The sequence below is a fragment of the Hyperolius riggenbachi genome, chromosome 10, assembly GCF_040937935.1.
Source record: "Hyperolius riggenbachi isolate aHypRig1 chromosome 10, aHypRig1.pri, whole genome shotgun sequence".
NCBI lineage: Eukaryota > Metazoa > Chordata > Amphibia > Anura > Hyperoliidae > Hyperolius > Hyperolius riggenbachi.
The window spans coordinates 12309078-12325988 of NC_090655.1; the positions used below are offsets into that span (position 1 = coordinate 12309078).

Genomic DNA, 16911 nt, shown 5'->3' on the forward strand with positions numbered 1-16911 from the left:
TTCCTGTAGCTTGTAGTGGTTTTTGGGATTTTGGATGTATGTCTCATTACATTTCCTGTAGCTTGTAGCACTGTCTAGGATTTCGGGTGTATGTTGTGTTGCCTTTCCTGTAGCTTGTAGTGGTGTTTGGGATTTCGGGTGTATGTTGTGTTGCCTTTCCTGTAGCTTATAATGGTGTTTGGGATTTCGGATGTATGTTGCGTTGCCTTTCCTGTAGCTTGTAGTGGTGTTTGGGATTTCGGGTGTATGTTGTGTTGCCTTTCCTGTAGCTTATAGTGGTGTTTGGGATTTCGGATGTATGTTGCATTGCATTTCCTGTAGCTTGTAGTGGTGTTTGGGATTTCGGATGTATGTTGTGTTGCCTTTCCTGTAGCTTGTAGCAGTGTCTAGGATTTCGGGTGTATGTTGTGTTGCCTTTCCTGTAGCTTATAGTGGTGTTTGGGGTTTCGGATGTATGTTGCGTTGCATTTCCTGTGATTTCCTGTAGGTTGTAGTGGTGTTTGGGATTTCGGATGTATATTGCGTTGCTTTTCCTGTAGCTTGTAGTGGTGTTTGGGATTTCGGATGTATGTTGCGTTGCATTTCCTGTAGCTTGTAGCAGTGTCTAGGATTTCGGATGTATGTTGTTGCCTTTCCTGTGATTTCCTGTAGCTTGTAGTGTGTTTGGGATTTCGGATGTATGTTGCGTTTGACCGCTTGTACGCTCACTCCTGCACTGATGTGTTCCCAGGTGAAAGCTGCCCTGTGGGCCCTGCAAGGTGGCACCTCTGTGGTGATAGCCAATGGGACGCTGCCCAAAATATCTGGTCATGTGATTACAGACATCGTAGAAGGGAAGAAGGTTGGCACCTTCTTCTCCGAAGTGAAACCGGCAGGTGAGTTACAGAGTAGTTATCAATTTAGCGTGTGGCTGTTTTATCCACTCATGATGTTTGTAGAATATTGTTAATTGAAATTACTGATATTTTACTCTAGACAAAACCAGCGCCCCTTCCCACTTGAACCCCCAAGCCTAAAACTAACCTCCCCCCCCCAATGCATAAATCTAATCCTCCCCGTCTTGTGCCTAAAACGCACATACACACACATTGGGTACTTGAAGTCGAAGTTTAATAGAGGAGTCGGATGATTTTTTTTATTTTTATATATATATATATACAGTCCCACTCCATATCCCTGCCAGGGCTGTGGAGTCGGAGCAATTTTTGGGTACCCGAAATCGGTGGTCTTATAAACTGAGGAGTCGGATGATTTTTATATTTTTATACCAACTCCACAGCCATCAGAGTACCCGAATGGTTACAACTCCCAGATCAGGCAGTTGAGCGCGCGATACTCATGCATTGGCGTCTATTAGACACCTGTGCCTGTCTACACTTGCATCGTGACTTGCCCAAAGTGATTGTATAAGATTATTCTGTGCACATTTTTTTAAAGTGTTTGCAGGAAATTCTCTGTTTCAAATTTAATTTTTTAAAGTAATTTTTAATAAAAATAAGTACTTTTTCTCTTTAAAGCAGAACTGAAATATTGTGTTAAATCTTAATAAAAAGCATACCACCAGCTTTACCTTGTCTCCCTATAAACTTTCATTTAATTTTCGCAGCTCCCCGCCGCCGCAATTACGGGATTTTTAATAGTTTTTAGGCTTCCGGGATCCAGGCAAGATGGCTGCGATACCAAAATACTTCCGGGTCATTGCGCGGCACTAGTACGCATTCTCTTGCTCCAGATAACGTGCACGAGAGGACTGCAGCACTGAACATGCTCAGTTTGTCCTCTCGTCCTCTCCCTCTCCTGCTCGTTTTGGTGACAAAAAGCAGCATCAATGAGCACGGATTGGCTGCGCTGGGGCAGAGTAAGGGCGGAGACTTGGACAGAGGCAAGGAATAGAGGTCACTCTTCTGCCTGATCTCAGCATCGACTTGTAAGTCGATGATTTTAACGGCAAGTATTCTGGACCAGGAGAGCCACAAGCAAGATACATAAACTGTGCAGAGCTATGTGAGCCTTAAAGGTACATACCCAAATTATCAAATTGTTGCCAAAAAACTTTCTTCAGTTCTGCTTTAAAGAGGAACTCCAGTGAAAATAATGTAATAAAAAAAGTGCTTCATTTTTACAATAATTATGTATAAATGATTCAGTGTTTGCCCATTGTAAAATCTTTGAAATCCCTGATTTACATTCTGACATTTATCACATTGTGACATTTTTACTGTTGGCAGGTGATGTAGCTGCTGCATGTTTTTTTGGCAGTTGGAAACAGCTGTAAACAGCTATTTCCCACAATGCAACAAGGTTCACAGACAGGAAACAGCCAGGAGTACCACGGTCCTCAAAGTTTCTTGTGGGAGGGGTTTCACCACAATATCAGCCATACAGCGCCCCCTGATGGTCTGTTTGTGAAAAGGAATAGATTTCGCATGTAAAAGGGGGTATCAGCTACTGATTGGGATAAAGTTCAATTCTTAGTCGGAGTTTCTCTTTAAGGCCTCTCCCACCTCCAGCCTGGTTCACATGTGACTTTTTATAGACTGTTTCTCTCCCCACTGGTCACTGACTGCCGTGTTGTGTTCCAGGCCCCACTGTAGAGCAGCAGGCGGAGATGGCTCGGGCCGGAGGGAGGAGCCTGGCTACACTGCAGCCACAGCAGGTACGGGGGAACCTTTCCATAAACTACGCCCACATTTCCTAGCTGCATGTGCCATCCGAGTCTGCGAGAGTTACAGCGCACCTGAGCTAAGAGGGATATTTGGAGGCTGTCATATTTTACTTCCTTTTTAACAATGTACATTGCCCGGCTGTCTTGCTGATCTTCTGCCTCTATTACTTTTAGCCACAGCCCCTGAACAAGCATGCAGCCGATTAGGTGCTCTGACTGAAGTGTGACTGAATTAGCTGCATGCTTGTTTCAGGTGTGACTCAGACACTACTGCAGCCAAAGAGATCAGCAGGACAGCCAGGCAACTGGTATTGTTTAAAGGACACCTGAAGTGAGAGGCAAATGGTGGCTGCCATGTTTATCTCCTTTTTAAACCATACCAATTGCCTGGCAGTCCTACTGATCTATTTGGCTGCAGTAGTGTCTGAGTCGCACCAGAAACAAGCATGCAGCTAATCTTGTCAGATCTGACAATGTCAAACACTTGATCTGCTGCATGCTTGTTCAGGGGCTGTGGGTAAAAGTATTAGAGGCAGAGGATCAGCAGGATAGCCAGGCAACTGGTATTGCTTAAAAGGAAATAAATATGGCAGCCTCCATATCTCTCACTGCAGGTGTGCTTTAAAAACGGGGGAATGAAGACTGGCCTAGGTTACATGGCGGCTGCTCTTTAAATCCACTTTTAAAGCCAGACTAAGCTCAAAACTTATTTTTTTCTGTTTTAGGTATGAAGGTTAGACCCTTTATGTCTGTCTGGGAGCGCTGGAAGATTTTACTTGCTCTATGGTTTTATCATGGAAGGAAGCCTGAATTGAGGAGGATATAGAGCCTGTCATATAACTATGCAGATTGCCTGGCAGCCCTGCTGATCCTCTGCCTCTAATACTTTTAGCCATAGCCCCTGAACAAGCATGCAGCAGATCAGGTGATCTGACTACATTTGCTGCTTGCTTGTTTCAGGTGTGATCCAGACTCTACTAATACATAAAATATCAGCAGGGCTGCCAGGGAACTGGTATTGTTTAACAGGAAATAAATATGGCAGCCTCCATATCCCTCTCACTTCTGGGGTAGTTTAAGAAGGACTGTAAGTGAGATAACAATTTAAAAGGGACACAGACCTCCGTTATAAACCAGTTTTCCTTATAGTGAGGGTTATTGAAAACTTGTTCAGCTCTGATAGCAAGCCTACTCAGGGTTGTAAAAAGAGGGGGGGGGGGGGCATATGAGAAATTCTCCCCATTTAGGATGAGGAAATCCATTATCCGACAACAGTTCTGACCTTTCCTGTGTGTAAACATTACAAAAAAGGGCAACCGGGTCCAATACTTTCTCCCAAGCAACAACCCCCCCTTCCCCCGCATTTAATTTCTTCGAGTGTGCTGGGGGGGGGGGGGGGGGGGGTTTATGTGGGTGATCAGAACTTGTGGTGACAGCAGGGATCTAGAAGTCTGTTCTTTCTCAAGTAGGGGACAAGGCATCGGTGGCAGGGGTGGGGCCAGCTCACAAACTGTAACACCGCCCCCATGTGGCGAGGAGGAGGGGGGGGGGCGGGCAGTGTTGGACTTTGCCTAAGGCCCCGTTTACACGTAATCAGTTGGTACGCTTTTTGTTCTCCATAGCAGTGCATTGTGAAAAATATTTCAGTTAAAATGCGTTAAATGTGAAAGGTGCAATAGGAAAACCGTTATAACTGAGAGCAACTGATTTATAAGTGTAGATGGGGCCTTACTCTTTGATCTGAAGGGGCGGATGCTGTGGGAGATTTTATCCAGCAACAGCGCCACCTAGCAGTAGCCAGTTTTCCTATGCCAGCCTCAGTGTCCCTCCCTCGTAGGGATCTGTATGTAAGTTGCTGTTTAGCATTGTGCCTTCACTGTGTTCAGAGGTGACAGGTCATCGGAATAATGCTGTGATTGTGTGACAGAGGGCGGAGATCATCTTTCGCCTGGCCGATTTACTGACCGATAACCGAGATGAGATTCTAGCTGCTAACAAGAAGGACATGGAGGATGCTGAGGAGAAAGGTACGCAATGCCAGCCAGTCAGAGGGAGGCGGTGTAAGGGGCGTGTAGTTATTGCGTCTATAAATCTATTTGATTAACTCAAAACTGTTCCCTAATCATACATTAATCGGAATGATTTTTCATCCCTGAAGTGATCTGAGATCACTTTGTCTCTGCTGCCTTTGCCTGTGTGTGAGCTTCACTCGCGTATCTGTGATCGATAGATCAGGTCTGATTATTCTGTATGCTGGCTGTTATGCTTCCTGGCACAGAGGAAGTGGAAAGTACATGCAGACAACAGTGGTCAGACCAGATCTACAGTAACATTTTTGCACAGTGATGCACAACAGTGGGGGGATGCCCTGGTAGCAGTAAGTGGGGGCTGACTGCTAGACTTGCATGATTCAGTAGCCCAAGCGTACAGAATGAAATACAACATATAAAAAAAATATGAGCTGTTTTCAAGTTAAAAACTGGCCATATATCAATCGATGTATGGGCAGATCGATGATTAGATAGATCCCTACCTGATGCAATCTGATCAGAGAGGGATCTTTATGCCTGCGCACGCATTGCACAGTGTTTTCCGATAGATTTCAGCATGAAATCTATTAGGAATCTTCCTTGTCGCCGCCTGCTGGACTCTACGACGAAAAGATCGCTGGTACCACATGACTTGGCACATGTGATGTCACACATCCTCACGTGGCACAGGTGCTCCCAGTGCTGCCCAGGAGTTGTGCTGGTGGAGAGGTGAGACTTTAACCACTTTTTCTACCACTACAGTATATCTAAGTCCTCTGGGACTCATCTAAAGCCCCATGTACACCATACAATTTTTTTTTTGTTCGATTCAATCCGTCATGTCAGATTGGGATTCGATATGATTCAAATGGCAAATTGAATCGAATCTCGATCGGACATGTCTGGTTGAATCGAATCGGACAAAAAAAAATTGTATGGTGTAGATGCAGCTTAAAGGGAGGATCCATGGTTAAAAAAACAAAAAAAACAAATGCAGATCCACTTACCTGGGGCTTCCTCCAGCCCGTGGCAGGCAGGACCTGCCCCAGACGCCGCTCCGGAGGCTCCCTGTCGTCTCCGGTGGCGCACCCGACCAGGCCGGCTTCCAGGTCGGGCTCTTGTGCGTCTCACACGAGCGCGCTGACGTCAGACGCACGTTGGAGTGCACAAGAGCCCGACCTGGAAGCCAGCCAGGTCGGGTGCGCCACCGGAGACGACCGGGAGCCTCCGGAGCGGCGTCTGGGGCACGTCCTGCCTGCCACAGGCTGGAGAAAGCTCCAGGTAAGTGGATTTGTATTTTTTTTTTTTTTTTTTAATGTCTGTGAACCCTCCCGTTAAGCCACAAGGGCGTAGTTGTAAGTTGTGTAGCTGAAGCACGGTTGGGCATTGCTCCTGTGCACACCACTGGCACTATCTGCTGCAACACTACTTGACAAAAGGGAATATATGTTCCCTGAGCCAATAAGATTGATTTTTACCATTGGAAATACTTTTATTTTCTCAGTTCATACTGAAAAATACACACTGTAGCATTATTTCAGATTTAAATATCGTCACCATAAATTGTGACATTAACCTCATCATCAAGTTTTTTTGCTTTTTATTTTTCAACTGGAACTGGTAAAACTGAGAAATGTATGTCCTTTTTATTTCCCTCTACACTCCCCCCCCCCCCCCCTCCCAATTAAAATGCATGAAAAAACATTGTTCGGGGGAGGAATGCTATACAATGAATGCCTAGTTAGTCTTGAAGAAAAAAAAAAAAGATACAGTATGCATTTCATTTAGGTGTCATAAGTAGGGATAACGTTATTGTTGATTAAATAGGGACAGCAAAAATGTCAAAACTACTCTGGTCCAAAAGGGGAAAACGAGGTCTGGATGCGAAGTGGTTAAAACGCTGAGCATGGGGGAATACTGTACACTTTGGGGGACATCAGCTGGTGGTCTGTTAGTTGTTGCAATATCGAACGCGGATACATCCTCAAGCCTGATCGAGACCCCACGACTGAGATTATTATATTTTTTGTTTTTTAATTTTTTTAAGTCATTCCCAATCGATCCATTAGACCGAAAATTGATCAAGAGATCAATCGGGCAGCCATGTTCCAGGACAGATTATTCTAATTTGATAGATATTGAATCTGAAGGACAATCATTGCAATACTGAGTGAAGTATGGGCACTAAAAGTGTCTGTCTGTGAAGGGGCCCATACACCTAAACGATTTTCCCACCGAAATACAGCCGTTTCGATCACGGTGATCGAAATGGCCGTGAAATCGCCGCGCACACCGCTGACAGAACGATGGATTTCCGTCCGAAATCCATCGTTCCCGCCGACTCCCGTCGATCCATCCGTGCGGAAGATTTTTCTCGGTCGCCGGCGGGTCGGGAGTGCGTTCCGACGACCGACGCAATACAGCGGGTATACATTACCTGCTCCGCCGGCGCGAGTCCCCTGGTCCACCGCTGTCTTCTCTGCCTGGTCCCGGCATCTTCTCCGCATCCTCTTCTGCATCCCGGCATCCGGCATAACTTCCTATGTCACTGCAGTGACAGCGGAAGTACAAATAGAGGGCGCTCTATTTGATCTTCCGCTGTCACTGGAGTGACAAAGTTATACGCTGATGCCAGTTGGGAGCCGATGCGGAGAAGATGCCGGAACCAGGCGGAGAAGACAGCGGTGGACCAGGGGACTTGCGCCAGCGGAGCAGGTAATGTATGCAGGGGGAAGGGGGGGCAGCTCCACAGATTGTGATCGGTTTCAGGCTGAAATCGGTTCACAATCTGTTTGCAGTAAAGGTAGCCATACGATCCCTCTCTGATCAGATTCGATCAGAGAGGGATCTATCTTTTGGTCGAATCTGATGGCAAATCGACCAGTGTATGGCTACCTTAAGGGGTAGTCAGCCAATTGTTTCTTACATCCCCTTGAGGGACAAATTAATGTATTATTTTATTAGTAATTTGGATGCTGGTTTGATAAAGTGTACCTGAAACAGGCAAAATAAAAAAGAAATGCATACCTGGGTTACCTCCAGCCTCTCCAAGATGATCTTTCCCACGCCATCCTCCTCTGCCACCGCCTGGATCATCTGTAATTGGCCCTGTACAGTCCTCCAGTCTTGGAAGAGGTAGTGGCGTATGCTCTGCTTGGAGGAGGTGAGTCAGACTGTGGACTTTCAGTCAAAACAATTTTATTGGATACTCCAAATGGAAGTATCCAATAAAACTGTTTTGACTGAAAATCTACAGTCGTGTGTTCTGCTTGGAGAAGGTAAGTCCCACCACTACCTCCTCTATTACCAAGATGGGTTTTTAAAGGGATACTGTAGGGGGGTCGGGGGAAAATGAGTTGAAGTTACCCGGGGCTTCTAATGGCCCCCCACAGACATCCTGTGCCCGCACAGCCACTCACTGATGCTCCGGCCCCGCCTCCGGTTCACTTCTGGAATTTCTGACTTTAAAGTCAGAAAACCACTGCGCCTGCATTGCCGTGTCCTCGCTCCCGCTGATGGCACCAGGAGCATACTGCGCAGACCAAAGACCATACTGGGCTTGTGCAATACTCTCCTGGTGACATCAGCGGGAGCGAGGATGCAGCTGCGCAGGCGCAGTGGTTTTCAGACTTTAAAGTCTGAAATTCCAGAAGTGAATCGGAGGCGGGGCCAGAGCATCGGTGAGTGTCTCCGTGGGTACAGGATGTCTGCGGGGGGCCATTAGAAGCCCTGGGTAAGTTCAACTCATTTCCCCCGACCCCCCTACAGTATCCCTTTAAGTTCTTTTAGTGTTTTTTTTATCCTGTTGTTGCCTCTGTTATCCTATAATCTACATCAAGGCCACCCTTGGTGGAGGGTTGTACCCTTCCTTCTTCTACAGAGAGCGACTTATTAATCCTGAGTGGGGTCAGGACAATCTCCCCACCTGCTTTGACAGTGGTTGCCTACTTAGTAACCCTGGTTTGTGAGTATTAAATTATTATTACTCTTCCAATTATACATTACCAGTCCATTCTACACTATATTGGGCTCTTGGTGTTCTCTCTTTTTCTCAGTCCTCCATTCTTGGCCAGAAGAAGCAGGCCACAGAATTCCCTAGACCAGAGGACTTTCAGGGAAAATACTGGACAACCCAGGCAGCAGAGGGAGACGGCGAGGGAGGGATCAGCCTGGAGGGGGCTGGAGGAAGCACCAGGATGGTTATATTTTCAGCATGAGATGTACTGGAAGGCATCCTATCTGTTCTGCCTGTCCCCGTCACATGTAATGTGTGTCCATATTTTGTCATGATTTGTTAAAATGCACGCAAATGCAATTCAAGAGTTTAAAAATAATTCCACGCAAAAAATGCAAATGCTGTAAAATATTATTGTGGTGTAGAAGCTGAATGAATGTTTTTTTCCGCTCTTCAGGAAGACTGGCTCCGCCTCTCCTGAAACGGTTGAGTTTATCAACGGCGAAGCTGAACAGTCTGGCCATAGGGCTCCGGCAGATAGCCGCCTCCTCCCAGGACAGTGTGGGGCGGGTCATCCGCAGAACCAGAGTGGCCAATGAGCTGGAACTGGAGCAGGTGACCGTGCCCATCGGGGTCCTGCTGGTTATCTTCGAATCTCGACCAGACTGCCTTCCTCAGGTATTATAGCCACTTTTATCACTAAACAGGATGCTGGGACAACCGCACATATTAGTCATGAGGAGAAAATACTCTTAACGAGGGATGGACAAGGAGATGAGAAAATTTTGAGTTGATGCAGCATTATGCAAATTTTGTATGCAAATTTATGCAGCTTGTACATGAATCGATCATATCCTGCCCAGGTGAAATTCGATTGGTCCTTTTTTTAAGCTTACTAGATACGCGTAAACAATTTGCAAATTCCTGCAAAAATTGCAATGTAGGTGCAACAAAAGTTTAATGTCCAGTTTCAAGGTTATTTTTTATTTTTTTATTTTTTTTTGTTTTGTTTTTTTTTTTCATTAAACTTCAATTATTTTTTTTAACACCTTCCTCTCCCCCCTCCCCTTCAGTGTAACCGCTTGGATAAGTGAAATGGAGCATATTTTAAGTTACATTTATTCTAAAGTAGCTGTGTCTGGTGCTAAAAATGCAATTTCATAGTCTCACAATCACACAAACTTGTCACAAATCAGATGCAGAGGCGTATCTAGAGGGGTACAGGCATGGCTCATGCCATGGGCGCCACAGCGCCAAGCTTGCCCCTGAGCTGCCCTCCACCTTGCCTCCCCATCACTCACATGCAAGCGAGAGGGGAAGGGGGCACTGATAAGGGGGAGGGGCACAATTTCAGTGTTTGCCACATGCTCTATTTTACCCAGATACGCCCCTGATCAGATGGCTTGAAACTGGGAGTGAATTGAGCTCTTCCCAGTTCCTCCCTTCCTTCTCCAATCCTTGTACACTCACTGCTCTATTCTCTGGCCTATACATTGTCAGAAACTGGTGGATTTGTCAGTATAACTTAGGTGGTAATAATGTTATTTCTGTGTCCTGTCACTTCTGCATCATTGACACCAAATGATGGTCAACGGCAAGATTATAATTCATAGAGTATGCAGCTTAAAAGTGGGCCGTAGGAAAGCCCTGCTGACTTTTTTTGATTGGGTGATTTTCAGGCTGCGAACAGTGTGCGTTAATTTTGCATATAAGTCAGTGGCAGAAGTTATAGAACACAAGTCATTACTCCATTGTGCTGTGTTCCACTCATGTTACAGAGGAACTGTAACCCAGGACTGAACTTTCCCCCAATCAGTAGCTGATGCCCCCTTTCCCATGAGAAATGTTTTTCTTTTCTCGCATAGATCGTCGGGGAGTCTGTATGGCTGATATTGTGGTGTAACCCCTCCTACAGTGTGATGTCATGACCATGGCCCTGATAGTTTCCTGTCTGTGAGACTTGTTGTGTTATGAGAAATAACAGCTGTTTCCAACTGAAATCCAACCAGTATCTCCCTCTGTGCATATGTATATTTAAAAAAAAAAAAAAACTTTCAGCCTATCGCATTGTTAGGGGGTGTGGTTATAGGCAATGAAAGTTGGTGCTGTCTTTCATTTCTGCCTGTAGTAAAGATTATGACCTGCAGATTACATGGTGAATATCAATCGTTTCATGATCGCTCTTCTGTTTTTTACCTTCTCACTTTGCAATGCATTGATTGCCTTTTTTCCCCCCTTTTTGCTAAAGTTCCTTTTTAAGTACCTTGTAGTTTGTTTTCCTAATAAACTTGCAGAGTTAGAAGTTAATAGTGTCTTGTATCCTCCTCCATGCCAGGTATCGGCATTGGCGATTGCCAGCGGTAACGGCCTCCTGCTGAAAGGAGGGAAAGAGGCGTCCAACAGCAACCAGACTCTGTACCGCCTCACCCAGGAGGCCCTGTCGCTACATGGAGTGCGGGACGCCGTGCAGCTGGTACGTACCGCGCCGCTGTGTCCATCCTCTGCTGCGCCTGTACATGGCGCTGCTTGTGTTACGGTGAGACGAAAGTGGGCGGGCACATGTATCCACTGCCAATCGCTGATCCATGGTCAGTTCGCAGCCACTTGTAGTCTGCTCGCTATCTGCATACTACTCTGGGCCTCTGTAGATTACCTCAAAAGCACCAGCATGAAAGACCTATGCTTCCTGTGTAAGCTGCTGCCTAATTACTGAGGGAATTGCCTGTCATCTGTGACTTGCTTGTGCATGGCTGCAACCCTACAGCATCATTCAGTCTGCACAGAGGAGCACACTATCCGTACTGTACCTACATTAACTGGTGAGACCTATGCTTCCTGTGCAAGCTGCTGCCTGATAACTGAAGGAGCTGCCTGACATCTCTGACGTGCTTGTGCATGGCATCAAAGCTATACAGGTAGTCCCCGGTTAACGAATGAGATAGGGACTGTAGGTTCGTTCTTAACCTGAATCTGTTCTTAAGTCAGAACACTGTCCCATCTCTGTCCCCTGTACCTCCTATGTGCCCCCCCCCCCCCCCCCCGTGCCTCCAGTGTCCCCCTCTGTGTCACCCCTGCCCTCTGTACCTGCTTATACAAGTTTAAAAGCCATTTTTCTTTGAATTTTTTAAAAATCCATTTTCTCAAAAACTACAAGTCCAATTTGAGAAAAAAGTTTAACTTGTTCTCATGGAAACATAGAATCCATGCCGTTTGTATTGGCGGGTCGTTTGTAAGTCAGGGACTACCTGTAGTATCAGGCAAGCTCTACCTGTAGTATCAGGCAAGCTACACAGAAACACACTGTATCTAGTAAACAGCACTGTACCTGCATTACCTATGCTTTCTGTGTAAGCTGTGGCCTGGTTAGGTTGGAAAAAATGTTTTCTGCATATATGCTTAATTCTTCCCCTACAATGACTATCAAATAAAATAGTATTGGGGGGGGGGAAATGATAACCCAGATAAAGCATAGATTGTACTGAAAAAAGAAACAATCTGTATCATAAAGATGATCTACGTAATTAAAAGGTTACTGCTGTATCAAAAGCGGCACGGCTAATGTTTCACAATTGTCAGGAACCTTAACGTGTACCAGAGACCAAATAGAATCGATACTTACCCGGGGCTTCCTCCAGCCCCATAAGCACGCGGGAGCGTCTCGCCGTCCTCCTGCGGTCTGCAGTTCAGCCGCGATCAGCCTCGGTAACTGGCTCAGTCACGCCAGCCGTGGTCTTCTGCACTTGCATTTGCATGGATTGCGGCTGAACGGCAGACTGCGGGAGGACGGAGGAAGCCCCGGGTAAGTATCAATTCTTTCTATTATTTGGTCTCTGGTACACTGTAAAGAGAATCAGTACTGTAAAATTCTTACAGCAAAAAGCATACCATTCTATTCATTATGTTCTCCTGGGCCCCTCTGTGCTATTTCTGCTACTCCCTGCTGCAATCCTGGCTTGTAATTAACAGTTTTATGCAGTGTTTACAAACAAAAGACATAGCAAGTGATAGGCTGAGAGGAGCTTAGTGTGTGAGTCATACAGAGCATGCAGGGGGCCTGGAGAGGGTGTGTATAGCTGCTATCCAATCACAAGAAGGGCTGCGCATTCCAGCCTGAGTGCCTGAGCCCGACAGAGCCAACAGTTGAAAGAAGATTAGATCATATAACAGAGATAATACAGACACTGTGCAACTAGGAAAGGCTGCAGTAATCCAGACCACATTAGAACAGGCATAGGAACTTCTAGGATAGAAGAAATAAGGAGGACAATTTTGTTAGTCTCTTTAACCACTTGCCGACCAGGGGATTTTTCAGTGATCGGTGCTGCGTGGGCTCTACAGCCTGCAGCACCGATCAGGAGTGCAGCAGGGCGATCAGACTACCCCCCTTTTTTCCCCACTAGGGGGATGTCCTGCTGGGGGGGTCTGATCGCCACCGGCTGCATTTGCTTAGCGGGGGGGGGGGGCTCTTCAAAGCCTCCTTCCGCAGCGTTCTCCGCCGTCTCGCTCCCTCTCCCTCCCCCTGTGAGCTGCGCAGGACGGATTTCCGTCCTGCGCATTGAAGGATAGGCTTCAGCCTATCATATGCCGGCGATCCCCGGCCAATCAGAGGCCGGGGATCGCCGATCTGCCTTACGGCGCTGCCGTTTGATGTAAACAGCGGGGATTTCTTTCCCGCCTGTTTACATTTTGCCGGCGAGCCGCGATCGGCGGCTCTCCAGCTGTTCACTGAGACACCCTCCGTGAACTGACATGGAAGGCCGCTCGATTGAGCGGCCGTTACCATGGTAACCCGCAGACGACCAGTTTACGCCAATCGGCGTTAGCTGGTCGTCAAGAGGTTAAAGAGTAAAAGCCCCGAAACTGGATCCAGTTAAAGCGGACCTGAACTCAGAACTTCCTTTCTGCTCTAAAAGATAGGCAACAGCATACTGGGCAATTTCTCATTTATAGGCATCATCACACCATGATGACATCATTACCTTACAAGACCTTGATTGGCTGGTCTGAAGTCATTGGATCACGTCACTTTTACCGTTTATTCTCGCCTATGCAGGAAGACTGTGTAAGACATGATCATGTGACCATGCCCAGCCAATGTAAGACTTACAGATCAGTCACATGATCACATGTGACCAGGGCTGGGCCAAGATTTGTTCTATATAAGAGAAACTATGCAGATTGAATCTATCTCTGTTAGGTACCATTATATAATGTGTATCCAATAAATCTGTACTCAAACTGCTATTTGTTTGTTGGACCTGGGTGGGTATTTGCCTATATTTGGATAGTATTGGAAAAAAAAAGGTTCCATTGGAAAAAAAAGGCTGTAAAGCATTATCTACGGTACCCTGCAGCTTTCGCGGTTACTTAAAGCGGACCTGAACTCAGAACTTCCTCTCTGCTCTAAAAGATACACAACAGCATAATAACCTTTTCAACTTTGTTACAGCTGATAAAATCCAGCAATAAATCTTCAGTGTGTCACAGGGTTATCATCCTGTGTTTACAAATTAGCTGTTCTGCTGAGGCAGTCAGATGACACAGCTGAGAGATCAGATTACACTCTACACAACTTTATCACAGATGAGGGGGAATTCGGCTCTTCTCGCTAAATACATACGGGGTGCATTTCTTTGTTTTCCTTCTGTCCTGTGCAAGAGTTCAGGTCCACTTTAATGTGAGGTGTGTACGGCCCTCATTGTAACGTGTCCAGCCCTCCCCTGAGAAGTGACTTTACCGTCCTCTCCTTGCAGGTGAACACCAGAGAAGAGGTGGAGGATTTGTGTCGGTTGAACAAGCTGATTGATCTGATCATTCCTCGCGGCTCCTCAGAGCTGGTCAGGGACATCCAGAAGGCAGCTAAAGGCATCCCAGTCATGGGCCACAGCGAGGGGATCTGCCACGTCTACGTGGACAGCGAGGCTAGCGTGGAGAAGGTCACCAGGATCGGTAAGCAAGGACTGATGAAATATATTAGAGAGCCCAAGGTAGGCACCTAATAAAAACAAAAAACTATGCTACCTGATCCGTGGGGCTGTGTGGATCAGGTAGTCGCCATCCCTGCCGCTCCGTTGACATATTTTGTGACCTCTGGGGTCACGATGCTGGAAGAAAAGATCCTCTACCAGCGTGCGGAGGAGTGGAAGGGAGCGTGGTCAGAGAGATGAGAAGCTTGGTAGTGTCCGGATTCAAAAAGAGGTGGATTTTAGATGTGTGGGCTGAAGGAGAAAGCAGAGTCTAGGGTGATGCCCAGACAGCGGGCCTGGGAGGTAGAGCGGATGGTCGTTCTGTTGATAGTGATGTGAATATCTGGGAGGGGTGGTGCAGGGCGGGAAAATCAGGAACTCTGTTATCTAATTTAAGCTTCAGGAACCTAGCTGGCATCCAGGAGGAATTGGTCGAGAGGCAGGAGGAGACCTTGTCCATGGTGGAGAGGGAGAGATTGGGGGTTTGGAAATAGATCTGGCTATCATCTGCATATAGCAAATAAGGGCCTGTACTTATTGATCAGGTACAAAAAACACACCTTTTTATTTCGAAACGATACCATATGTACTCGTGTATAAGCTGACCCCCCCCCTTCTCCAAACTTTTAACAAAAAAAAACAAACTGGAAATATGATTGACTCGTATAACCCGAGGATAGGAAAATACAACAGCTGCTCTATTGCTGTTTGTCCATCTACAAATATGCAGCCATATCTCTCTTTCCAAAAGGCTTACAACTAGCCACGTGCGCACAGCAGCAGAGACCTAAAATCATAAAAGCTCAATAAGCTGCTAGTGGTGCAAGATCAAAGCTTGCTTGTCTGCCCGGTCCCTGTGTGTTCTGGTGATGGCTGTGTTGTCACCCACCACCCCCCATGTGCAGAGATAAAGGTGACAGGTGCACTTTTACACTGATTTCCACCATTTATATTTTCTTTTTCGTCTCTCTGTAGTGCGAGACTCCAAGTGTGAGTATCCGGCCGCCTGCAACGCCATGGAGACCCTGCTAATCCACAGAGATGTCCTGCGCACGCCAGTATTCGACCAGATCATTGACATGCTGAGAATGGAGCAGGTAATTTATGGTGTCTAGGAAGCTTAAAGGATACCTGAAGTGAGACTATGGTGGCTGCCATATTTATTTCCTTTTAATCAATACCAGTTCCTAGGCAGTCCTGCTGATCTGTTTGGCTGCAGTAGTGTCTGAATCACACACCTGAAACAAGCATGCAGCTAATCTTGTCAGATCTGACAATAACGTCAGAAACACCTGATCTGCTGCATGCTTGTTCAGGGGCTGTGGCTAAGGCTACTTACACACCAGGACGTTGCGTTTAGGGGACGTTATAGGGCACATAACGTGCCCCTAACGTAACGCCTGGTGGTGTTGGAGCAGGACGCTACCAAGAGCCGCGTTACAAACAGCTCTTGGTGCGCCTGCTCTGTCGGAGGCACTGCGAAGACCACGTGAGCGGAGCTATCCGCATCACGTGGTCCCGCCAGCCAATCCTCGGCCGCTCCAGGATGTAAACACTGCAAGTGCAGTGAATAATAAGTAGCCATGTGCCTGGCTACGTAGCGGCCTCTCCCCGCCTCCTCTCCGCCCATAAAATGAAAAAAAAAAAACTACTGAGCATGTGCAAACAGTCTAACGCGGCTTAGCCGCGTGTAAAGTACTGCATGCAGTACGTTATGTAGACGTGCTGCGTTACAATGTAACGCAACGTGGGCACTGTGAACAGCCCATTGATTTTTATTGCTGTGCGGTGGGCTGCGTTACAGGCTGCTCTAACGTGCGCCTGTAACGTCCCACTGTAAAAGCAGCCTAAAAGTATTAGAGGCAGAGGATCAGCAGAGAAGCCAAGCAACTGGTATTGTGTAAAAGGAAAATAAACATGGCAGCCTCCCTATACCTTTCACTTCAGTTGTCCTTTAAAGAGACTCTGTAACAACAATTTCAGCCTTATTTCTTCTATCCTATATGTTCCTATACCTGTTCTAATGTGCTCTGGCTTACTGCAGCCTTTCCTAGTTGCACTGGCTCTGTAATATATCTAATCTTCTTTTCTTTGTCAAGCTTTGTCGAGGCAGAGCGGCTCGATGTGTGTGCTTTGTTTATTAGTCACAGACAGGGTCTCTGCTTTCAATTTCAGCTTGTCTGAAGGGGAGGGAGCTGCCCATGCTGAGAAACTGAGAATCCCTGACTGGAGTTCACTATGTAATAAAAACTTTTAGTGTACTGTTACCTTAGATAGATAGATCACACATCACTT

At 46.5% G+C, this 16911-nt stretch overlaps 1 protein-coding gene across 2 annotated transcripts in view; it reads left to right on the plus strand.

Moving 5' to 3' along the window:
• Positions 1–16911, plus strand: part of ALDH18A1 (aldehyde dehydrogenase 18 family member A1) — a 53207-nt gene that overhangs the window by 29989 nt on the left and 6307 nt on the right. For both annotated transcript variants that reach the window (XM_068257756.1, XM_068257757.1), the window contains exons 9-15: positions 731–875; positions 2583–2656; positions 4593–4692; positions 9108–9328; positions 10986–11123; positions 14404–14599; positions 15592–15713. In XM_068257756.1, the coding sequence (XP_068113857.1) occupies positions 731–875; positions 2583–2656; positions 4593–4692; positions 9108–9328; positions 10986–11123; positions 14404–14599; positions 15592–15713 (996 nt within the window). The remainder of the gene's footprint in view (positions 1–730; positions 876–2582; positions 2657–4592; positions 4693–9107; positions 9329–10985; positions 11124–14403; positions 14600–15591; positions 15714–16911) is intronic.